The 26,768-nt window shown below is 34.0% G+C and overlaps 1 protein-coding gene across 1 annotated transcript in view; it reads left to right on the forward strand.

The window, feature by feature from the left end:
- The window catches only part of LOC125657502 (26S proteasome non-ATPase regulatory subunit 1-like), a 150,586-nt gene that overhangs the window by 23,430 nt on the left and 100,388 nt on the right, over positions 1–26,768 (forward strand). The window contains exons 16-21 of the mRNA XM_048888095.2: positions 2,556–2,629; positions 4,864–4,924; positions 14,358–14,408; positions 14,633–14,709; positions 15,138–15,353; positions 21,107–21,171. Coding sequence (XP_048744052.2) covers positions 2,556–2,629; positions 4,864–4,924; positions 14,358–14,408; positions 14,633–14,709; positions 15,138–15,353; positions 21,107–21,171 — 544 coding nt within the window. The remainder of the gene's footprint in view (positions 1–2,555; positions 2,630–4,863; positions 4,925–14,357; positions 14,409–14,632; positions 14,710–15,137; positions 15,354–21,106; positions 21,172–26,768) is intronic.

Consider the following 26,768-nt stretch of genomic DNA (forward strand, 5'->3'; position numbering starts at 1 on the left):
AACAGAGTTCGCCGCCATCACGTCCAAAGGGACCCTACTAAACGCGCCTCTAATTTGAAGAGTGCCGTAATGGAAAGTTATGCGCTGCAAAGAGCGACAACTCGAATAGTTCTATGTTACTTCCGATTTCGAAAGCAGCATTTCAAAAGCACGTTTTCAATTTTCCCTCCGACATTTTGTAACCAACACGACAAGAGCGACAATAAAAATATTCTGAAAACTCAACACCCACGTGGCACAAAATAAAACAATAGAAACTACCCACTACCCATAATAAATATTTTTTGAACAGTCCAACCATGGACCAAATAAAATATGAAAAAATACGACCACCCACACAAAAAAATATCATTTGCCGCCCGACCCCCCCATTTGATCATTTCTGGAACAGCCCTAAGGAATTTTTGTTGATACCATTCATTAGGCATTCATATTTCAAACCTACAGCAAAATTTGAAATCATTTGAGTCTGTAATTTAAAGTTATGGCCATTTTAGTACCCGAAAAATGAAAGAAAGGCAATGCATATGCATAAAAGCACATGAGTATGACTGAGCTCTATTGTTTATGCCATTCAATAGACATTCGAACCTACAGTATGAATTTCCATTATGTCTGCATCATTTATAAGAAAGTAATGGGGATTTTGGAATTGACAATTCAGAATTTATCACATGTTGAAAAAGTATATTGGCTACAGCGATTTGTAAAGAGCTGTAGCGTACACCAACAAGATGAATTTGAAAAGATTTTGAAAAAAAAGATGTTGCCATTCAAAGAATTGAACCTTCAAAAGACAATGCATGTGGATGCACATACACATTTTCATTTCTAATTACATCAATCTATAGATATATGAATATCATCTCTCATTTCATTTACAGAAGAGTTATGGATGTTTTTGTATTATTCAATCTAAATGAAGCACATGGGCAAAATTTTTATTTTTTACCATGATAATCAATGAAGGGTCTCAATGTATACTCACGATATAAATATCAAACAATTTCATTGGAAAACAAAAAAAGTTGGACAAATTCCAAAGTTAGTAGACCAAATTTTTGGAAAAAATGACGTTTGTTCTGCACATCTACATATGCTACACTATCATCCTAAAAAGGTTTCGTTATAATACCTTGAGTAGTTTCTGAGAAAACTCGAGGGGGAAAAAGTCACAAAAGAAGAAAGAAAAAAGGATACATGCAATGATAAAATGAAGGAGAAGAAACAGTCAAACCAACCTGTTCCCAGCTCCGTTTGGGGAACATAATGATAAGAAACAGAGTAATATAGGATCCCCCATGGTTTATGGTTTCATATGATTTATATTCAACTCAATGGTATGGATATAAATCATATCAAACCAGAAACCATGGGAGATTCTTTTTATCACATGTTAAAACCCACCCCAATCCCCCAGTTATTAATTTATGTTACTGGAATGGGAATTTTACTTGCTGGCATTTTGTAAACAAACTATGTAAAATTGACGTTTGTGATGTCACAAATGGTGTAGGAAAACATAGTGTAATAATTAAAATTTATGTAATGGGTGATATCCACTGGATAAAAGGAGTCGACGTGTGATAAAGAATAATATGTTCCCAAAATTTGTTTGCGGAACATGATAAAGAATTGATAAATAGAACTCTACTGGCCTCTTTCTGCTTCTGTTCTTCCCTTTCCTTCAGAATATGGCAGATGAATTCTCTGATGATTTTCATAATCATTCTAACTGTAAAAATAAAGCAACCAATTTTGTTTTCCCACAGAACTGCCTGACAATTTGAACATTGGAGGGATCATGGAAAATTTGTTTCCAACATTAAATTCTAAATGTTAATGCTTTGTTTTCTTGAAAGCAAAAGTTTGTTATATTAGAAGCATTTATCATCCTGAAAATTGCTTGTCAGAATTCAAGCTTTTAGCCACATGGTTTGGGAAAATGATTTTCAGGTTTTTGTGAAAATGACTATACCTTCTTATAAGAGCATCCATTTTGTTACGTAATTAGAAACCATGAGAAAACTCCTCTCCTACTATTTCTTTTTTTTGACTGGAAAAGCATATTAATGATCAACAAATCAGTTGTAAAGGGAAATAATTCTTCCAGTATTATTTAGAAGCGTATTTAGAAAATGATTGATTGATTGAAAAGGAGTCAAAATATTATTTGACTATAAAGTCTTAGTAATTTCTAAATACCTATTTTAAAATATGATCTTAGGAATGTGAAATCCCAATTCTCATCCATCTGAACACAGAGGCACATGTACATTTAGTAAATTAAAATGGTGAGGATGAGATGATCGATGAATGAGCAACAGACTTTTCTCAAGAAAATATGAATAAATTTCTGAAGACTGTAAAGAAATGTACAGTAGAAATAGATTTGATACTCTATTTCTGAAATTTCATGGCTTCATGCTCACATGAAACCTAATTTGTGTATATAGTCATGTTAGAGAATGGGATGATTTTTACAATTTTGTCATGTTGGGATTGAAAATCTCTCATTCCCATTTCTGATATTGATTTTTCAAAAATGTTTTCAGGTTTAATACATGCGAATCATGGAGGGGAGATAACTGATTATTTACTGAACCAGTTAAAAGATGCCTCCACTGATGTAAGTATTTGCAGTTGCAGAGTTCAAACATAAAAAATAAATATTGTCTTGTTAGCTCACCTGAGCCGAAGGCTCAAGTGAGCCTTTCTGATCACATTTTGCCCGGCGTCCGTCTGTCTGTCTGTAAACTTTTCACATTTTCATCTTCTTCTCATGAACCACTGGGCCAATTTCAACCAAACATGGCCAAAAACATCCTTAGGTGAAGGGCTTTCAAGTTTGTTCAAATGAAGGGCCATGTCCCTTTCAAAGGGGAGATAATCACAAAAATGCAAAAATAGGGTGGGGTCATTTAAAAATCCTCTTCTCAAGAACCACTGGGCCAGAAGAGCTGAAATTTACCTGAAAGCTTCCTGACATATTGCAGATTCAAGTTTGTCCAAATCATGGCCCCCGGTGGTAGGATGGGGCCACAAGGGGGGATCAAAGTTTTCCATACAAATATATAGGGAAAAACTTTAAAAATCTTCTTCTCAAGAACCACTAAGCCAGAAAAGCTGAGATTTACATGAAAGCTTCCTGACATAATGCAGATTCAAGTTTATTCAAATCATGGCCCCCGGTGGTAGGATGGGGCCACAAAGGGGGATCAAAGTTTTCCATACAAATATATAGGGAAAAACTTTAAAAATCTTCTTCTCAAGAACCACTGAGCCAGAAAAGCTGAGATTTACACGAAAGCTTCCTGATATAATGCAGATTCAAGTTTATTCAAATCATGGGCTCCGGGGTTTGGATGGGGCCACAATAGGGGATCAAAGTTTTACATACAAATATATAGGAAAAATCTTTAAAAATCTTCTTCTCAAGAACCACTAAGCCAGAAAAGCTGAGATTTACATGAAAGCTTCCTGACATAATGCAGATTCAAGTTTATTCAAATCATGGCCCCCGGTGGTAGGATGGGGCCACAAGGGGGGATCAAAGTTTTACATACAAATATATAGGAAAAACTTTAAAAATCTTCTTCTCAAGAACCACTGAGCCAGAAAAGCTGAGATTTACATGAAAGCTTCCTGATATAATGCAGATTCAAGTTTGTTCAAATCATGGGCTCCGGGGTTTGGATGGGGCCACAATAGGGGATCAAAGTTTTACATACAAATATATAGGAAAAATCTTCTTCTCAAGAACTACTGAGCCAGAAAAGCTGATTTTTACATGAAAACTTTCTGACATAATGCAGATTCAAGTTTGTTCAATCATGGGCCCCTGGGGTTAGATGGGGCCACACTAGGGGATCAAAGTTTTACATACCAATATATATGAAAAATCTTTAAAAATCTTCTTCTCAAGAACCACTGAGCCAGAAAAGCTGATGTTTACAAGAAAACTTTCTGACATAGTGCAGATTCAATTTTGTTCAAATCATGGCCCCCGGGGGGTAGGATGGGGCCACAAGGGGGGGGGGGGTCAAAGTTTTACATACAAATATAGGAAAAAGCTTTAAAAATCTTCTTCTCAAGAACCACTGGGCCAAAGAAGTTGACATTTACACGAAAGCTTTCTGACATAGAGTAGATTCAAATTTGCAAAGGGTAGTTTGGGCCATAATAGGGACTAAAGTTTTACATGCAAATATATATGGAAAGTCTTCAGATATGGGCCAAGGTGACTCAGGTGAGCGATGTGGCCCATGGGCCCCTTGTTGGAATTTGGGAGCATTGTTCTGTGTTTTCTGATGCCATATCAGTCAATTCACAGGGATAAATAATTATAGAGTGATTATAATTCAATTTCCTTTGCTTTGATGCATGTAAAACAGATGTTCTGCAGCAATTCTTTTACATCATTTCTGTTGTTCTTTGAATAGAGTGGAAACAATCTGTAAAAAAAAAAAAAGAAAAAAAAAAAAAGAATAAGAGTACATTGATGAATGAGAGAACTGCATTTCATATTTTTGGTTACATTCTATAAGAATATAATTCCCTGTTGGCGAGAGATTGTGAAGCCAATTACAAGTTATTTAGAGAACTGGTAGAATTTACTCAATTTCAATTCATTTCATTAAGTTAATTTCTTAAGAATGCCAATGAAGAAAATGCAGCAAAACTGTTTAGATGAATATTTTTTGTTTTTTAAATTCACTAAATTCCAGAGAGAAAAAATGATGCAAATTAAGGGAGATTTGCAATTTTTAAAATTTTAGTCTAAATGAAAGTAATGTCTTTAAATATAGAGAATTTTATGTGATAACAGTTTAAATAAATATATAAAAAAAAAATTGTTTTCAGATGGTCAGACATGGTGGCTGTCTCGGTTTGGGTTTGGCTGCCATGGGAACAGCAAGACAAGGTACTTATATCAGCCATTGGCCGTATTATCCTCTCACACAGCTAGTTGTGAAGGAGATATAGCATCACGAATTTCTGTGTGTGTTTGTTTGTTTGTTTGTGTGTAAGCTTGTGGGCAAGATTCAAAGAGAACCATAAAACTGACAATGATTACAGTTTGCTTATACTTCTTTGGCTTTGAATGAGGAAGAACCCTCTTGATTTTCAAGGTCATTGATGAAATATTTCTCAAAATTTTGATAATACAATAATAATTTCGATTGCATTTATGTGCAAGTTAACAATACAAAATAATAAATGGAAGAGTTAATTATCGACTTGTGCTTTCCTTTTGACATGTGACTTTCGATTTTACAAAGGTCATTTGGTGAGCTAACTTTGTGTATTTTGACGAGGGACACAGTTATAGAGAAACAAGCTGTAGTAGTTCGATAAATGCTGGTACATTTTTAATTCTTCAACCTTGTCATCAAAGACATTGCTGAATTGACAAATTTCCACACCTTATCTGTTTTTCTTCAGAAGAACTAAAATAAAATTTATTCGAATGCACTATTTGACTTGACACGCGTAAACTTAACTTCCACAATTGACTATATAGTTAACACACAGTCAACCCATGCCATCGGAGTGACAGTCAACCCATGCCATCGGAGTGACTCGGATGACCTACTGGTTTCCATGCCTATCCATCATTGTCCATTGACTCATTGCATCATTGAATTAAAAAGAAATCAACTTCTTAGAAGCTACTCAACCATTTTTCACCAAAATTAGTGCTTAGCATCTCTAGAGGTAGAGGAACATAATTTGTGCAATACTTACTGGTGATAAGAGTTATTAAAATCCTATTCATTACTATAACATACAAAATGAGTGCATTGATATCATAAACATGGACACCTCTACCAAGATCTACATAGGCAATATCTTACAAGTATTTACAGAACTATTCATAGTTCAGTTCCCTTCTGGTGGAGTCGAAGGGGACTTCAGGTATGGACTCCATCTGTCTGTCTGTCTGTCAGCCTGGCAAATCAGTTTCCGTACTTTTTTTTCTTTATGTTTACAAGTATTCATTTGAAATTTTGTTCATTTCTTTACCATGACAAGTTACAGATCAAGTTTGAATTTTGTTCAGGTCCATTGATTATCATCGTCGGAAACCCACGGTCGGTCGCTCTTGACGATTACCTACCGTGGGTCACAAGGCCGATATTTTCGCATAACTCATTAAAATGTGTGATCTTACATGATCTATCGAGGACCAATGGGAATCGCCGTAAATATTCCCGGTACTCAATGTGTCAGCTGTAATGATTTTGAAATCACAGCTTAAGATTGATTAGAAATCTTTTAGAAATCACAGCTTAAGATTGATTAGAAATCTTTTAGAAATCACAGCTTAAGATTGATTAGAAATCACAACAGCTGAACAACAGCAGGTCCAAAGTGACTCAGGAGAGCGATGTGTCCCATGCACCTCTTGTCATGCTTGCAGATATTCATTTGAAATTTGGTACATTGCTTTACCATGACAAGATACAGATTAAGTTTGAATTTTGTTTTAGTCCATTGATTTTTTAGCTCTTCTGAGCCAAAGGCTCAAAGAGCTAATGCTATGGCCATTTGTGCGGTGTGCGGTGTGCGTAAACTTTTTAGAAAAAGGGCTATAACTCAAGAACCCCTTGGCCAATTTTTTTCAAATTTGTTACAGGGTATCATTGGCCCAAGGGCTTTCATACATACTAAATAGAGGGATGTGACCCTTTAACAAGGGGAGATAATCAGGAAAATAAAAACAAAAGTAGTGGTTGCTAAAAAATCTTCTTCTCAAGAACCACAGGGCAGGTTATCACCAAACTTACACATAAGGATGAGGATATGTTGTAGATTAAAAATTGTTCAAGGCATTACCCTGGGGCAAAGGGCGTGGTCTCGAGGTCACTTCAAAGTTGACCTAAATTTAAAAAATTTTTAAATTCCTTAAATCTTAGATATTTTAGTCATTATAAGGACTAGGATCATCAAATTTTGACAGTTGATGCATTTTAGGACCTTGTGTCAAGTTGTCTCAAAAGTAGGTCACGGTGACCTACTTTTTGAATTTTGCAGGTATTTATTTTAAAATTAATTTTGATGCATATCTTGGACACTTTGAAGCCTATGATCATCAAAACTTGTCAGTTGGTGGATCATGGGACCTTGAAATGCGTCAACTGAAAAATAGGTCACCGTGACCTACTTTCTGAATTTTATGGCTTATCATTTATAGATATATTTTAAGTTGTTATTTCAAATACCGAGAGGTTTAGAATCATCAAATCTTGTAAGTTGGTGCATCTTGAGCCCTTGAAACATATTTATAAAAAAAAGTAGGTCACAGTGACCTACTTTTTGAATTTTACAGATATTCAAATTTCACATTTTCAATTTTAGATGCATATTTTGGGCACTGTAAAACCTAGGATCATCAAACTTTGTCAGTTGATGCGTCTTCAGTCTTCGGTTTGTGTCAACCAAAAAGTAAGTCACCATGACCTACTTTTGGTATTTGACAGCTAAATTACTATATTTCAGACGCTATTTGACCTACAATCATCAAACTTTGTCAGTTGATGCATCTTGAGTCTTCGGAGTGTATCGACCAAAAAGTAGGTCACTGTGACCTACTTTTGGCATTTGACAGTTATATTTATATATTTCAGTCACTAATTGACCTACAATCATCAAACTTTGACAGTTGATGCATCTTGAGTCAACGGAGTGTGTCGACCAAAGAGTAGGTCACCTTGACCTACTTTTGGAATTTGACGGCTATATTTATATATTTCAGATACTATTTGACCTACAGTCATCAAACTTTGTCAGTTGATGGGTCTTGCATGTTCGAAAGGTTTCGACCAAAAAGTAGGTCAACTTGACCTACTTTTGGAATTGGACACCTATATTTATATATTTCAGATACTATTTGACCTACAGTCATCAAACTTTGTCAGTTGATGCGTCTTGCATGTTCAAAGGGTGTTGACCAAAAAGTAGGTCACCTTGATCTACTTTTGGAATTGGACGGCTATATTTATATAATTATCAGATACTATTTGACCTACAGTCATCAAACTTTGTCAGTTGTTGGGTCTTGCATGTTTGAAGGGTGTTGACGAAAAGGTAGGTCACCTTGACCTACTTTTGGAATTTGACGGCTATATTTATATATTTCAGATACTTTTTGACATACAGTCATCAAACTTTGTCAGTTGATTGGTCTTGCATGTTCGGAGTTCGCTGACCAAAAAGTAGGTCACCATGACCTACGATTGGAATTTGACAGCTATATTTCAATATTCAGATACTAATTGGCTTAAAATCATCAAACTTTGTCAGTTGATATTTCTTGGGTTCTCAAAATGTGTAAACCAAAAAGTAGGTCACATTGACCTACTTTTTTTGAATTCTTGGGATTTAACTAAAGATTTAGAATACTAAGAGGCTAAGAATAGAAATGGTGGGGTTGTACAATTTATCAGAAGAGCGATTCTAGGCCCTTGGGCCTCTTGTTTTGTTGAGTTATGGCCCTTGGAGTTGAGAAAATATCACTTTCCACACTTTTTTTTCGTCATGCTTTCAGATATTCATTTGATATTTGGTGCATTGCTTTACCATTACAAGTTACAGATCATGTTTGAATTTTGTTCTGGTCCATTGATTTTCTTGGACAGAGAAAATATGGAATTTGAATCTATCAGTTATGAGATTTATTCAGGGGGTGTGATTTTTCCTCTTTTCAGAGGAAATCCTCGGATTTGCTCAATTTTTGAAAAAATTAAACACTCAGTGATTGGGATAAGCACGCGCCCTGCGCCATAGTCGCATTAAATCAAAAAATGGCACATAGAATATCGAAACACTGCGCCGTTGTGGCGCACATCGTCGATATACCTAATTTGAGCTTTTCCCCACTGACTTCGTAGATATACGAACTTTTCAACTTTTGAGCTGATCCCCCAATTAATCTATATCGATTAAGTGCTTGAAAAATCTTTATCGCTGTTAATACTTTAGTAATAGTACAACTTTACGTTCTTTTAAGCGCAAGTATGACTTAGATTTCCTCAGTGTCTAATCAAACAGTAAAAGGTTATCTGATTGGTTAATACTGTTAAATTGCAATTTTAATACGCACGGACTGGAGATGCCACGGAAAAAAATTCTTAAGCCTGACAAAGGCAAACTGACTTTAATTTTCACCTTAATGATCAGCCAGTACTGGCAGTAGACACTGTAGGAGCAGAAGGAGACGATGACGCGGACAATCACGATTAGAATCCTTACTTTAACAAAACGTAAATTTAACACAAATAATAAAAGTAAAGTTATCTATGGCATTGCAATCTGTCAGTAGTGTTTAGATTATAATTTACAGGTCTCTAGGACTTCGTCCTTTTAAAATGTCTCATAAAAATTTCAATATGGCGCATTCATTTTAGAAATGTCACATTGACACTAGCTGGTAACGCACCATTGTCACATTAAGCAATTTGCTTATCCCAATCACTGCACTCTGGATTTGATCTAAAGTGGCAGAAAATTATATTTTTCCAGGTAGGGTGAGGTGTTTTCCTCCCTTTTGGACCAGTTTTCCTCTGATTTCTGAGGAATTCAGTCACATCCCTGTTTATTTAATGGGACCTGGTTATTCTTGTGTATAGACTGTTAATGTATTATTCGTGCAGAATATTATGCACATGACTTGACTTGGGACAGGTAGGGGACATTTATTGTTGATTTTAAAAAAAATGATATTCAAAAATCCTTAATTAGCATTGTAGAGTATTATCTTGGAGAAGTTTTATGACAGTAAAGTTGGTACAAAATAGACATTAGTAGAAGAGATTGTTGCTACACAATACACTTACAAAGTACTTCTACTATGAAACATGTTGACTGCAAAAATGTTGTAATACTGAATGACTTTCTGAAATTACATAATCGCTTACATTGGAATGGAATGACAGAGAACTCTTAGTATTGTATTGCCTGCTGCTACCTCTCAAGTACGAATTCCGTAATCTGCGGTATGAAAGACGTTTAAAGAAATGTGAATTTAGGGTCTACAGGGTTACTCCGTTCAGAACAAGTAGATACTTTGTTATTCATAATGATATGCAATTAACACATTAAAATTAAAACAGTTGAAGTTTTTGTGGCATCGCTTGTATGTGAGCGGATTATTATGCAAGGTCTGCAAGTTCATCTCTCTCTGAGCCTCGTAGCTTCAATGGCTCTAATTCTGACTTAGATTTTATAGCAAGAACACTTAGAAAATGAATCACTTTTATCGTTTTGAAAATGCTGTGTAGATTATGTACTTAATCTTGTGATGAAAAACAACAGTGAGAAACTAAATTTATCTGCCACCAATGATCAATATAAAGAATCTTTATTTTTAATGTGATAATAAAATTTCTTGTTGAATCACTTGAGATAAGTCTAAAGAAACAATGTCATTTGTTAGTTTCTATCAACCTAGTTTTCTCTAAAAAAAAAAAAAAACAACAATATTTAAGACTAGCTTATGTACAAAATTGTTTACAGCATTGTTTTGTTAGCACATCTAAGTGAAGAGTGGAATGAGCTATTGCCAGCACAAGGCATCTGTCATCTGTATTTCCATGTGTTTAAACATTTTAAATTTTAATCTTCTCCTCTCAAATAACTGCATGTCAAGTATTCAAAATTGGAAATATGTTGTCTTGTGGTCTTGAAATGTCAATACTTTTTGGACCCTTTGGCCAATATGGCGAGTGTGGCATCTGTTTGACTGAGACGAAACTTCTCTAGAGAGACTGCATGGTAGCTAGGCCACCAAACATGATACAATTGTGTCTCTTTTGGTCCTATAGAAGTGTCGTTATTTTCTGCAGTGAAGTAAATTCCAGCATGGCCACCATGGCAGATGATAAGCAGAGACAGCTAGAAAACATAAAACATGAGTTTCTATAATGGTCATGAAAAAGTGTGTGGTCAGAATTCTGAAATTATTTCAAGACTTTTTTGACCGGTTAAGACAATTTTTCTTCTTCTTCAGAACATACAACATACACTCCTGAGGTGTGGAGATTGGATGGTTTTGATTAATCATTTTTGACCCTGGTTATTTAACTGATATCCACTGAAGAGTAAATGACCTGTCTATTTAGCTGATATCCACTGAATAGTAAATGACCTGTCTATTTAGCTGATATCCACTGAATAGTAAATGACCTGTCTATTTAGCTGATATCCACTAAATGGTAAATGACCTGTCTATTTAGCTGATATCCACTGAATAGTAAATGACCTGTCTATTTAGATGATATCCACTGAATAGTAAATGACCTGTCTATTTAGCTGATATCCACTGAATAGTAAATGACCTGTCTATTTAGCTGATATCCACTGAATAGTAAATGACCTGTCTATTTAGCTGATATCCACTGAATTGTAAATGACCTGTCTATTTAGCTGATATCCACTGAATTGTAAATGACCTGTCTACTTAGCTGATATCCACTGAATTGTAAATGACCTGTCTATTTAGCTGATATCCACTGAATTGTAAATGACCTGTCTATTTAGCTGATATCCACTGAATAGTAAATGACCTGTCTATTTAGCTGATATCCACTGAATTGTAAATGACCTGTCTATTTAGCTGATATCCACTGAATTGTAAATGACCTGTCTACTTAGCTGATATCCACTGAATTGTAAATGACCTGTCTATTTAGCTGATATCCACTGAATAGTAAATGACCTGTCTATTTAGCTGATATCCACTGAATTGTAAATGACCTGTCTATTTAGCTGATATCCACTCAGCAGAGTGTTCTTGTAGGTGTAGTTAAATTTGAGATGAGATGTGGGAAAGGTTTAGCTCACCCGAGCTAAAGGTTATTGTGAGCTTTTCATATCAACATTTTTTCGTGTGTGTCTGTCTGTCCATCTGTCTGTTTGATGTTTGTTATGCATACACATTTCATTTCCATCTTCTCAAGAACTAATGGGCCAAACATCGTAAGATAAAAGTTCTATTCAAATGAATGTCCATTCCACGAGATGATTAAAGAAAATGTGAAGATAGGATGAAGGGTTTAAAAGTCTTATTATCAAGAGCCATTGAACCAAAAAAAAAATCAAAACTTGGATATAAGCTTCCTCACATATTGCATAATGGAAAATTCATGTACAGGTAACTCTCATTAGCTCTAACTTCGTGGTCTCGAGAAGTGAAATCATGGTCTCTGGTTTTTTCCCCTCTATTCTATATAACTAAGCAAATTTACTCTCTATCTCTCGAACTTTTGATCTTGAGAAGCGAAATTTAGGTCTCGTGAAACATATTTCATTGTTTTCATTCTTGATAACTTGATGTGATAGTAGCGTATACACATATTTAGTGGTTGTAGCATATTTCATTCAAGAAAATCATATTAGATACATTTAAAGGAGGTACTCTACATCGTCATAATGGCTGACTTCCATTTAAAACATGAATGAAAATATAAGTTTCAGCAATATTTGTCTATATTCATTTAAAAAAAATTCACCTAGCTGAGTAGCTCAGTAGGTTAGCATGTTGACTGCTGAACTGTAGATCGTGGGTTCAAGTCCAGCAGGGGCTTTAAATTTTTTCCTAATTTCTTTGTACTAAAACTGCATTTTTTGACTAAAGAAAGTAAATTCAAAAGTTTTCAATTTCAAAATATTGTTGTACATACACTACCCACCATAAATAAGTATACACATAAGCTTTTTACACATTTTGACATGAAATATATTCAATATAAAAGAGAGCTGAATTCACTGTGTATAACTTTCAATTTATCTCAGTAAAATAATCAGTAAAGGGTACAACTTCAATATAGGGGAAAAAATAATGGACATTTAATGTTTTTGGTGAAGTCTGTTAAATTGTGATATTGATTTATCTACTGTGAAAAATCAAAGGGTCTTGTAAAAATACACACCAAATTCAAAAATTCAGAAAATGAAGTATTTTAATAAAAAACTAGTTCTAATTGTAACGGGGACCGTTACAGATGTTCCCCAAACCTCCCCCAATTAAAAAGTGATGTCCTTGTGAATCTATAGGAAAAAATCATTTTATTTTAGCCTTTAATTACATGTAGTACGTTCAATATGGTCATTTCAGTACCAAGAAATGAAAGAAAGTGTTGCACGTGCATACACGCGCACGCGTGTATGATTCCGAATTTTTGTTGATGTCGTTCAACTGGCATTTGTATCATATACCCACAGTATGAATTTCATAACGTTTCCACCAAATATAAGGAAGTTATAGCGATTTTAAAATCGTCCAATCAGAAATCAGCACACGTGCATGTACGTGCTGAGCAGTAATTCTAACCACAGCAATTTGTAAGGAGTACCAAGATACATCTAAACCCCTAATATGAATAGAATTTGATGAAAAACAAAAACGTTATCGTCCTTTAAAAATTGAACATTTAAAAAACGTTGCACGCGCATGCGCGTGTGCGTTGGCATTTTTTGTTACATCAACATATAGATACACATATTGTCTACATATGCTGTGAATATCATCTCATTCGCTTCATAAATAAGATAGTTACAAACGTTTTAGCATTATCCAATCAAAATGAAGCGCACGTGCATGCGCGTGCAAATTGGTAATTTTGACCATGTAAATCAGTTAAGGGTCTCAATATATACCTATGATATGAATTTCAAGCCATTTCAATGAACAACAAAAAAGTTAGACTGATTCCAAAGTTAGCGTACAAATTTTGTAATGCGCGTGCACGCGCATGCGTGCGCGTGCTGGCAAAATAACTATTATTTTTCATATGTACAAATGATATACTATCATCCTATTTAGGTTTTATATCGCTTCCTTCAATATTCTGATTTTCCATTTTTTGTACCAAAATTGCAATGCACGTGCGCGCGCGTGCATGCACGTGCAAACAAAATGACTATCACTATGCACATCTACAAACGCTATACTATCATCCTGGAAAGTTTCATATCGATCCCTTTTGTAGTTTCTGAGAACACTACCGGACAAAAAAGTACCGGAGAAAAAGAATAATAATAATAATAATAAGAAACAGAGTAAAAACAATATGTTCCCAAACTTTGTTTGGGGAACATAATAAGGATATAAAAAGTTAAAAGCCTAATGTCATCTATATATATGTAAGAATTATGTATTTTGCATTAAAAAAAATCTGTATCAATGATGTAACATATTTTATATGCGCAAGTAACTTATTTTGGTGAGTGTATACTTATTTATGGTGGGCAGTGTATCCTCCAGTTTTCATCCATATCAAATTTCTCTGGTGTGCATTCTTCCTTAATTGGATTTTAAATGTTTAATGTACATTTCCTTCAATCTTTTGTTGTAGATATTTATGAACAACTTAAGTTTAACCTCTACCAAGATGATGCTGTTACAGGTATGGTTAATCATTTCATCCTTTTTATTTTGGGTCAGATTCAAATAAATGCAAATTTTCCTAATATATATATGTGTATCACTGTATATAAATAGTAAAAGGATTTTTTTTTTCAATATTTACATTATTCTCGATAATATAATTAGAGGGATATTTTAAGATAAGTGTATTCTCAAGGATTGAAAACATTGGTTGATATTGCTTATATATCTGACTGTATCTAGGTGAAGCAGCTGGCATTGCTATGGGACTGGTCATGTTGGGTACCAAACAGTCCACAGCCATTGAGGACATGGTGGCTGTAAGTTATTTTTACATCAAAGTACTGAGAGAATAAAAATGAGTAAGGTAGTTGCCTTGGTGAGATCTTGCTATGTTTTATACACGTGTATTCCTTTTGAAAAGATCTTTCTTTAGGTAGAATTTTCTTTGACCTCTTGACATTGGAATTTGACCTACTTTTGAAAAATGTTAACCTTTGCCATAACTTTTGAATGGTTAGTACTAAGGTTTTTATATTTCACATGTGTTTTCCATGTGGCAAGACCTGTATCTGCATCAGTGTTTTACAAACACATCTTATAAATTTTTTTGGTAAAGTAGTGAATTCTACCTGATATGATCAGATCTTTTAAGGTATCAGTAGTTTTAGAATGTGATGTTTTTTGGTGTTTGCACCCATTAACAATTTTACATTTCTTAACTATTCTTTTTTCCTGTATTTCGTAGTATGCCAAGGAAACTCAGCATGAGAAGATCCTGCGAGGTCTAGCCTTGGGGATTGCCTTGACGATGTATGGCCGGCTTGAGGAGGCAGATGCTCTGATTGAAAGCCTGTGTATGGACAAGGACCCCATCCTTAGGTGGTCAGGCATGTTCACCATCGCCATGGCATACTGTGGTTCAGGAAGTAATCAAGCCATTCGCAAACTCCTACATGTTGCAGTAAGCATAACGTTTTTAGGCCAATTTTTCTTTTTAAATTGGTTTACAGATTTCAAAATTTAAAAATCCGTTCGGAGGAGGTAAAAAAAAAAAAAAGTTCAAATGACAAAATGTTAATAAAATGAACTTGATTTGAGGTCAATGTTTTATTATCAACTTTAATATTCTCTTCACTGTCAACTTCAGATGGTGGTATATAGCAACTATTGTGCACCTTGGCAACAATGCTGTTTCCTTCAAAAATGTTATTTGTTTATTAAATTAACTTTCTATCATTATCAAATGTCCATTGTTTATCGTTTAGTTATGTAAATCCCAAAATAAAAGAACCACATCGTTTTTCCATTCAAAAGATGGCATCCATGACGTATATAGGGACACACTAATCACCTGAAGTACTAATATCCTGACTGACCTTACCAAGCATATATTTTGTCTAAAAATTTACTTTTAAGTTTTAAAGTCTTATTTATGAAGTCAATTAAAGTTATAAATAAAATTCATGAACCCTATAAACATTTATTCAAAAATTCTGAATTTTTATATAGGTCAGATCAATTTATTGTTGGTAGTCAACAAATTTTATACAATAAATGAATTCAATAATGTTAAATATGTTTTCAACCTCCTTCAATATATGAAGAATTACACATATTAATTATGAAGAATATTTCTTTAAAATTCATTAATAAGAATTTAAAAGTGTATCCTCAGCAAAATGTATGCATGGTAAGGTCAGGTTTAGGTGATTAGTGCAACCCAACGTACGTCATGGATGCCATCTGAAAACAAGTGTTTGTTTTTATTTTGGGATTTACATATCTAAATGGTATGCAATGCATAACTAATGCTACTTAGAAGTTATTTTCATAAACAGATAACTTATTGGAAGCAAAAAGCATTGTTACTAAGGTGCAGAATAATTGTTAGCACCGGCTGAAGTTGACTAATATTCCACACATGAATATTATGGACTGTCCCAAGATTTCAACAGAGGCGTCTGTCCAAATATCCAGTCCAGCGGAATCTATTTTCTTTTCTTTCTTTTTTTTTTTTTTTGTGAAAAGGAAAAATTACAGCGTCGGAAATATAAAAAGAAGTGAAAAACCATTTAATTTTTTTTCCAACATCCCAAAAAATCAGTGCGTAGCATCCGTAAACCAACTCTATAAAAAAAAAAAGGCCTTATGGTTTTCTCTTTGTGGCACACAACATGTACTGCTTGACAAGCATGAAATTTGTAAAATGATTTTTGCGGTCACTATTCATGTGATTTACTGTGTATGTTGGTCCATGAATTTGGTAGTGGAAGACACAGGAAGTTCTGCTGCTTAGCCCATTATGCATGCATGTTCAGGTTGGGTGGGTGGGTGCCACAGGCCATGATTCAGTATAGAACATCAACCCAGTTTGTCTGGTTTTTTCTTTGCAAGTGACAGAGTAGAAACATTAAAGACATGCTCTGTGTAAGTCACTTAGCAAATTCATTCTAATGGAAAAATCATCACTTGAACAATAATGATAATTATCATGGCATAATTTTCATGGTCAATCACCATTAACTGTTCATTTTTCCGGACCAATTTAATGAATGAGACACCTGAGTGACATAGATCTTTCTTTATTTTACTATGTTGTGTAAGGATGTTGTCCGGGCCATAAAATGAAGGACAAGTGAACTCATTTCCTCCACTCTCTACCAGCTCTTATGTGTTGCTCTACATAATGGAGAAGATAAATTGGGGTTATTGGAAATCATGTGCTGCAAAGAACTCACGTCATGCATAATCAATGGGGGAGAAAGAGCCTTATATAACTCATAAATATTCATTATTCCAATATGGTATAATCTTAAAATTTGGACTTTTTATGTGTTATGATTATGGTCATTATATCCTAAAGAGTAAAGATCATGGATTTTATTTAAGTCTGCCTGTCCACAGCTATAATCTTGGTTATAACTTTTGAGCTATACAAGATTGAAAATTTGTAATTGATAAATTGAAAGGTCAAAGGTAAAGGCAAAGTTCATATGTCAAGGTCAGAAGTCAAATTTTAAGCAGGTCATCCTCTTTAAACCAAACAATTTAAAGACTTTATATTTAAGTGAGTGATTATTCAAGGTCAAAACTTTGAAGGGTCAACAAATTAGATCGAATTACTGCAGGAGGATATTATTGCCATGTTTGTCATTTTAAAAGAAAATATATCTAAATACAGATTGAACTGATGTTAATTTGAATTCTCTCTGTTGTTGTCTAGCTTTCTGTATGATGCGTTCTTAATAACATAACTTAATTGTAGATTGTAACAATCCTTATCAGCTAACTGTTCCATTGTCCTCAACAAATATTTGTGGTTTATGATTTATTAGAAAGATGTATTGTGAAATTGTGTATTTCTTCAAAATTAAAGAAAATATGATTTACCTTTTATTTTGAAGAAATCTAATATATATAATGTCAGATGTTGAGAGTGAAGGGTTACTTGTTAGCTGAAGAAAAACAGCCATTATGAGACATTAATATTGTTTTGCAAGAATGCAGTGCTCTCTATAAATACATCAGATCATGATGTGTCAGGGGATCAGCTTAGTGCAGGATTTGATATAGTATGCTGTAGCTCAAGAAAATTGTTCAATCGTGCGGCACTAGCAGGCAGTACATGTCATAAAGTCTAGGATTTTGAAACAAACATGTCACTTTTATTTGGATTTAGCTAAAAATCTAGAATTGGTAGACAATCCCAGTAATTAAATTTTGCATGAGAATATCTTCCATGAAGAAGCAGTTTGCTTGAATCGAACGTGAGTTGCCATAAGCCGAAAGAGGTGTCAGGGATCTCATGATGGGTTTTTACTACATTTTAGTACTTTTTCTTGTCATATAATCTGATTCTATGTTGGTAATTTGAGCTGTTATACAGAGGAGGCTTTTAAAGGTGAACTCTTGCTTCAACTAATGACAGAGCATAAGAGAATTAAATGTCAGGAAAATGATACAAGGATTGTCTCTTAAAGGGAGGTTAATATGTCATCATTTGTTACTTCATCGGATTTATTGTTCTCTGAGGGATAACAAAACAACTAGATTTGTTTCTTGCATAGATTCTTCTGATATCCGGATTTTGTTTACAACCTCAATTATATAATTCCATATTACTCGTTATGAAACTGTATCAACCTTGATCAATATGTAGATTACACAAGTACCGACATATTGTGATTTTTTTAAAAACACTTTGGATTTGTATCTCAGACTGGTGAATTCTAAAGAGTTTTGAAATTTTGTTAGTTTCAGACAGATGTACAAATTCCAATATATTTTAATTGTAACACTCTTTTCTGATAAATATAATAGTTGCCATTACAATTTAATAGTGTTTGACAATTATATTTGGTTAAAAAAAAACTATATTGTTTGATCTAAACCTTAGATTTCTTAGAATTTGTGTTACTGTAGCTATTGTTAATGATTAATCTATATTTCAAAACTTCGATACATTTCAGAATCTGTAAACTATCTATGATAGGTATATATGCACCTTCATACAAATCAGTACAGGACGTTAAATATTGTTTGTAAATAGGTGAATAATTCTTAGAAAATCGTGAAGATATGTGTATCAGGGGAAGAAAAAAGACAGAACATAAAAAAGAGGGAATCTAATTATTGCTTTGCAGGTGAGCAGGGAGTTTTCTGGTTTTTAGGGATTGCAGAGAGTGGTCCCTTGCTGAGGCCAAGTGAACTCTTCTCGTAGGTTGAGGAAGGTGTCTGTATTGTTGGGTTGATGTGATTGCATTGTCATGTTGCCGTGATAAACTTCACAGGAGACACAGCTTGTAGAGATTAGAGAGAAAAACTTTACACTATTCATTATGTTTGTATGCTGTTTTGATATCATTTTATATGTTTCTGTGATGTGTTCAATTTTACATGCAGAAAGAAAAATAACAGCATGGATGTTTAACAGAGAGGGGATTATATCAGTTAATTGTATATGAGCAAAGATCTGAGTGATCCTTTCTCATATTTCATTTGACTTTTAGCTGATTTCATAATGCAACAATGAAATGCTGGTTATTAAAACTTTGTAACTTAGAGAGCATTTAGCTCCCCAGTATAAAAACACTGAAAAGGCCACGACACTGTTGGTTATTTAAACCTCAAATTTTCAATGCAACCTGCGTCTTTATCAAGAGACATATATGTATTACATAAACAAATATCACATTCTACACACTACAAAAAATGAAAAATATTAATGATCTACAGGATATAGGGCTCACGACGGGTGTGACTGGTCGACAGGGGATGCTTACTCCTCCTAGGCACCTGATCCCACCTCTGGTGTGTCCAGGGGTCCGTGTTTGCCCAACTCTCTATTTTGTATTGCTTATAGGAGTTATGAGATTGATCACTGTTTGTTATCTTCACCTTTCATTGATAACAGGAAAAACACACTAATGTACTGAATGGGGAAAACTGGTTGTCTTCGTAGCAAGCGTGTCTACAGACGATGGTGTCTCGAGTTTGTACCATCATCGGGTCGGGATGAGAATACAAATATTTTTTTCAAAATTATAGAAATTGAACAAAATTGGAGAGAAAACTTTCAAAACAATGTGACGGTGAAATAAAATGATGGGACGATAGTGATTTAGTGTGGTTAAGTTACAAAAGATTATTTGGTATTTAATACCATTGTGGATTCGGATATGGTAAACAGTGCCGATAACGAAAAATAATATGATTACTGCAAGAACATGATTAACAACAAAATGAACATAATCAATTAATAAACAAATGAATCTCGCACTAAAATCACCAATCCAAAAGATGAGTGGGAGAGAAGTTTAGTAAAAAGATACTGAACTAATTTTCAAGGTCAATACATTTTTTTTGTTTTTTGAGGTACCCGGTAAAAAAAAACTAAAGCCGCAATACTACAAAGTAATATCAAATCAGAGCTTTATGAATCCATACTTATGAATATTTCTAATAATGTTTTATCATAGTGTAGAAATCTAAAGATGATGTACTAGTTTTCAAGGTCAATGCATTTTTCTTTTCCCGTTTCAAGGTCAAACAAATTAAAGCCACAATCCTGAGACCAGAATATGAGAAAGAGAGAGAGAGATGTATAAATGGTACTTGAAATGGAAGTTTTGAAGGTCATACAATAGTCGCAATTTTGGGAATACTCATTATGTTTAAAATAAGGAATTCAAGATGCAGAGAGAAAGAGCACAAAAAAATCCTGGATGCATAGTTTGAAATCATTCCGTCCAGGCATATGAATCTAGAATAAATCCTTAGCTTAATTAGTTTCCACTATTCACCCAATGAGATATTCTCTGTTTTATGATTGGTGGAAATACATTTTGTTTCCCTCGTTGTAAGGCTCTGTAAATTGCATAATTCAAACTTTGATGTTTTACTAAATCATCAGGAGTCGTGTGTCACAGTGGGAAGGTCCTTTAGTTCTTGTCATTCTTTTATTTTTAGCTCACCTGATCTGAAGTGAGCTCTTCTGATCAAAATTTGTTGTCTGTCGGCATCATCATAAACTTTCACATTTTCATCTTCTCCAGAACCATTGGGCCAATTTCAACCAAACTTGGCACAAAGCATCCTTGGGTGAAGGGGATTCAAGTTTATTCAAATGAAGGGCCATTCCTCCTTCAAGGGGGAGATAATCACAAAAATGCAAAAGTAGGGTGGGGTCATTTAAAGATCTATTTTCTTTTTCAGGTCAGTGACGTAAATGATGATGTGAGAAGAGTGGCAGTCACCTCCCTTGGGTTCCTATTATTCAGGTAGGTTGATAATTCTCAACCTCCCCATTTTAAGAGAATGAGGATGGGCCAATTTCTCTCTCCAATTTTTACGATCTACATGATGACAGGCTGGTACTGATAAGCTACTGTCACTTTTACCCCATCCAAGGATGATACTACTTTTTGGGTCACCTGAATGACTCGGATGAACTATTGCTGTTGCTATTTGTCTGTTGTCATCCGTTGTTCGTCGTGCATTAACAAGTGAACAGTTTTGACTTTTTGATAAGTAGATCTACCCATCATTGGAACAATTTGGACAGAAATTGTAAATTTCAGGACTCCTGCACCCCAGGGGCCTAAGGGATGGGACAAAAACTACAATAAATTGACCTATTATGAAAGCTAAATGCATAGTCAAGTAGAACATGAAGGTTTCTACCAAAATTGTCAATTTTATGATTCCTGGGGTAGAGGTTCTGACTCCAGGGCAGGGCCAAACTTGTAGTGCATCTTGTGTTAATGTGTAACTTTTCCAAAATTGTAAATTTCATGGTCCGAGCTAAGTGTAGGGGTTTTGGTACTAGGTTGGAACCAATATGGTCATAGTGATTAAATATGTTGTGTTCACAATTGAACATCTTTAACTTCTTCTTGATAACTTCCCTTCCAATTTTTTCAAATTTGATACAAAACATCTCTGGGACATGGGGGACATAAATTGTGGAAATGCTTACATCATCATAATAATGTGGAAATGTTTACATCATCACAAAAATGTGGAAATGCCAATGTCTGCAAAAGAATGTAGAAAGGCAAGAGTATAGAAATGCTAATGTCTTTGTCAGTACCAGTGATAAAAAAGCTGTTTATGTATATAGCAGTATTCCAGACCGATGGTAAACTAGAATTTGCATGAAACTCAAAGGAGCGATGAAATTTTGTTGGTACTGTGTCTGGCATATTATTGTGTATTCATACTAAACACGAGTATGGAAAGCTCCCCGCGTTCTGGTCTCTAACCTCTATTTGTTATATCTGAGTGACATTCCATCAATATGTGGAGAACTAATTGTGCATATAATGTATGTATACTAACTTAATGACACAAACAACCATGTGGTGAGGATTTCCTGGTGACTGACCACAGTAATGAGATCTGTCAGAGACTTCTCTCTCTGTTCTCAACAGATATCAGCTGTTCTGGTGCAGGCCAAGTGTGAACTTTTCAGACGGTCAGGTTTGATGAGGGAAACAATAAGTGAACCCAAACCTTCATAACTTACTTTTATCAATGCCATAAGCAACACATTTGCATATCCTTGTGGACTTAAAAGTACATGAATGTATAGTCATATTATATATATATATATATTAAAAGTGTATGAAATTTGAGAAAAGCACTAAAATACATGGAAGCATGCGAGATTAGATATTGAGTGTAAAGTTCAACTTTGATTTATCCCAACTATCAAAATTTTCAAGATTGAAAACTATAGGGTAGTTTGATAATGATATAGTGCTGGAAATAGAGTATAATTACATTATGTGGCAATTGCATGATATAAAAAGAATAAGAACCTCTGTAGGACTCCGAACATATACGATACGTGTTTCATAATATATATTACATAATATATGTTACATGTTGAATGACAAATGAAATAAATACAGACAAGTGATTTTATCATTTCGATGTATGTATCCAATGGATTCTTTATGCAAATTAATAAAATACATTATTATACTTTCATGTAAAATACTCAAATCTGATTGTTTGAGAAGCATTTGAAAAAACATATTGTTACCCTCTGAGAACAGAAAGCACATGGTCCAGGGTAATAGTATCTAGCAACAGATGATATTATAAAAAATTATCACATGTGTCAAATTTATGCACATACGGTTCGCCGTAGATTGTTAGACAACGTTGTTTGAGTGTTTGTAATAAACGCACATACCCGCATTGATATATCAAATATCGCATGACAGTGATCGATCAAATGTTAACAGACATAAATCTTTCTGCTTTGTTGTTTATATAACATTCAGTACAATAAAACAAATATTGCATGTAGTTGACATGTTTTCTCAAGTTGAAAATTTTCAATGTTACCCTCAACTACATGCAATATTTATATACTGTTTATCTTGGACAAAATTTCAATCATTGATGAAAAATATATAGATTTTTCTATATTGCATCACTTTTAGCATGTCTGGATTATGCATATGTTCTACTAAATGACCTCCATTTCTTTCATCAATAGTGGAAATTCACTTCTTTTTCCACAATATTGGCATACATTCTTTCATTTTCTTTTTGAGTTCATCCAGTCACTATGGTTTAGAATTGTCGACCCTGGGTCCTGTTTTACCAAACAACTTACGACAAAATTGCAAGTGTTAAAGGGACCAATTCAGGGTTTTTGATTTATTTTTTTTCATTTTTGATGTTGAACATTAAAGATATAACTCATTTAATGTTGACAGCCAAAATTTTGACCTTCAAAATGCAGGGATAAGAGCAATATTTTAACCTTAACTCTGTGTTATGTAAACAAAGACTTGAGTCTTTTTATGTTTACAAACAAACCATGCAGTATGATGTTAATTTTTTGTGAAACCTTTTGAATTATTAAAAGTAAAAACAAATTTGGGGGAGAATCGTTAATCAGTCCCTTTAAATTGTATTACACAGTTATTAGTTTGAATGAATAAAAACTTTTCTGAGCTAGGCTTTAATTTTCAATTTAATTTTATCTAACTATTTTGCATTTGAGTGAATGATCTTACAATAAACAGGAAAATTCCTTTGTGTAAAGTTGTCCATAATTATATTCTTTTGAGAAACGCGTCCCTGTCTTATAGGAACCCCCAGAGAAAAAAGGTCTGATGGGTTGAAGTCTGGTGAATGAGGAGGCCAAGGACTATTGGTTCTTTAGGATATAACTTGTCCCCCAAACATTTCCTCCAACCAGTTAAAAACTGTAGGCTGTTGCTCCATCTTGTTGAAACCAAATGGATTTTAGATCACCATACTTTCTGCGCAAGTTAGGCAAGAATTTTGTTCTCAACAAGTGGTGATAACACAGAGTTTGCTGTAGTGGTTTCTCTGCATGTTCTCAATCAGGAAAGGTCAAATAACTCCTTGTCATGACTACTTAACGCCGCCCACATACTTAGTTTTGAAGGCTTTTCTAGATCAAAATCTGGTTTTTTGGTTGACACATTCTGTTAATCCAAGTAAAATATCCAAATTCCCTGAAAAATGTCATTCCCATGTTACAGCTAGCATCCATCTTGCAAATTCAACTCAGTGTTTAAAGGGACTGATTCACGATTTTATCCAAAATTTTGTTTTTCACTTTAATGATCAAAATCTACTGTCTAATATGTTTGAAAGATTTCACATGAAAATTAAGGTTATACATCATCACAGAAGCTCATTTTAGAGAGTTTATTATTTGTTTTGTAAACAAAGATTGCGATATGTTATTGTTTACGGAATTTTCAAAAGAAATGGATATCGATCTAAGTATTATTATATCTTTCATTTTTCAAGCATTTTTGGGGTGAAAAGTGTCATCTAAAAGTTAAAATTTGTGACTATGCAAAATTAAGATGCATTATATTACAAAATCAATATTTCACTTGTTTGTTTGTTTACATAAAAAGACTCAAGTCTTTGTTTACATAACACATATTTAAGGCTAAAATATTGCTTTCATTCATGCATTCAGAAGGTCAAAATTTTGGCTGTCAACATTAAATGAGTTATATTTCTAATGTTTAACATCAAAAATGAAAAACATTTTTATCAAAAATCGTGAACCAGTCCCTTTAATATCTGATTCTTTGAGAAATTTTGTAGGTTGTCGATGTTGTATCATTTAAAGTTCTATATAAAATGATTGATTCCTGATAAGTTTGGGCAATTTGTGTTGATGATACAGTTTTACGATATCAGCCCATTGTTCCATAAATCCATTTTGGAAATATTTGAAATATATGACCTATAACAAATAATTTTCCCAACTTTTCCCACATGGATAAAAATTCAGGATTTGGTAGTTGAATAGATATACATTTTGTATTAAAATTATGATAGATAAGAAAAACATTTTCACTTTAAAATGTAACAAATATTATGAAACATCCTGTATTAACAATGGATTACCAGTCCGATGTACACCTTGAACCGCAGAATATGTTAAAAAATTGCTGACAGATTTATTCCTCCTGCTTACCGTGCCAGATAAAGGATAGACTCTTCAATCTAAAACGGGGTGGGTGGGTGTTGGTGTTTATGTCCCATTTGTAATCCACAACATTAGTTTTTTCTTCCTCTAGATTAAAAGAGTATATGATAGTATGATGGCGTAGCTAAGAACCCTTTTGAGTCCCTTTACTTTGTAATGAGAATCCAGGCGATACAGTGGCAGGAGACAAATTTCCCTCAGAAATTCAAAAGACAACGATAATTTGATAACGAGAAAATGTAAAAAATCTATTTGCCCTGCTTTGAAAGGCAATCCCCCCTATAAAACAACTTCTTGATAGTTTATGAATGAACATGCTTTGAAGAAGCCTGCTTTGCGTACGTGTCTCAATATCCTTGGGTTATCTTCAGAAATATTGGATGTCTGCGAAAGATTTTTGTGATTTACATTGATTTGACGTGTAGTAAATCAGAGTTTTGATAACGCATTGCAAGAGTACAAATATTACATCACAATCTCAGAGTTTTTTTCTTTCCAAGAATGAAAGGATTAGATTAGATACTGTTTTACGAGTAATCAAGCCTAAACATTCAAAAAACATGAGGATGATTTCCTTCTCTCTTTTTTTCCGCGTTGTGGATGGAATTTGTGAATGGCAATTGGTTGATTGCATTTTGTGACGTTAGATTTATATAGGACTTTAATGGAGTTATCATTTTGATTGTTGTTTTTATCAGCCAGTTTTAAGAACCTCAATTCACAAAAATAAATGCAAGTTGTGGATGTATTATCTTTGAAATGAATCAGAGTTAGATAGGGCACTATTGAACAGATAAATGTCATGAATTCATGGGTATCAGAAATGAAATGAGCAAGTAAGAATTTTCATCTATTAGTACATGACTAATCATGAAAGTTGAGTAATGCTAGCAGTTCTATACTAGAACATTTGAGAAATGCCTGAGGACTTTGAAAAGAAAGATTTTTAGTAGGTTGAAAAAAGAGAAAGATAAATAATAGAATCCTCCATTAATTCAAGGGTGGGATTGGGAAATTCTATTGAGGAAATTTGTAGTTCAGGATGATCAAGGCTTTGCTGAGTTCTACCCTTACCAATATATAAGAAGCCCTGTGGCACACAGTTGCTGCAAATTTGTAGTGCACCTAATTTGCGGTGCATTTGCCACAAGGATATTTTTCGTATGTAAATTTTTTCTCTGGCAAAAAAGTTTGCGGTAAATTGTTGAATTGATGAAAAGATTTTGAGCTGTTGATTTCATTCTACTAAGATGCTACATTTCCTGAGGATGTTTTATCTAGAAATTCCCATTACATTTTGAATTGTTCCATTGGTTTGTCAGTGACTACATCATATAGAAAGCTTGTGCTTGCTTTCAAGGTTCTGAAAAACAT

The sequence above is a fragment of the Ostrea edulis genome, chromosome 9 (assembly GCF_947568905.1).
Source record: "Ostrea edulis chromosome 9, xbOstEdul1.1, whole genome shotgun sequence".
Lineage (NCBI taxonomy): Eukaryota > Metazoa > Mollusca > Bivalvia > Ostreida > Ostreidae > Ostrea > Ostrea edulis.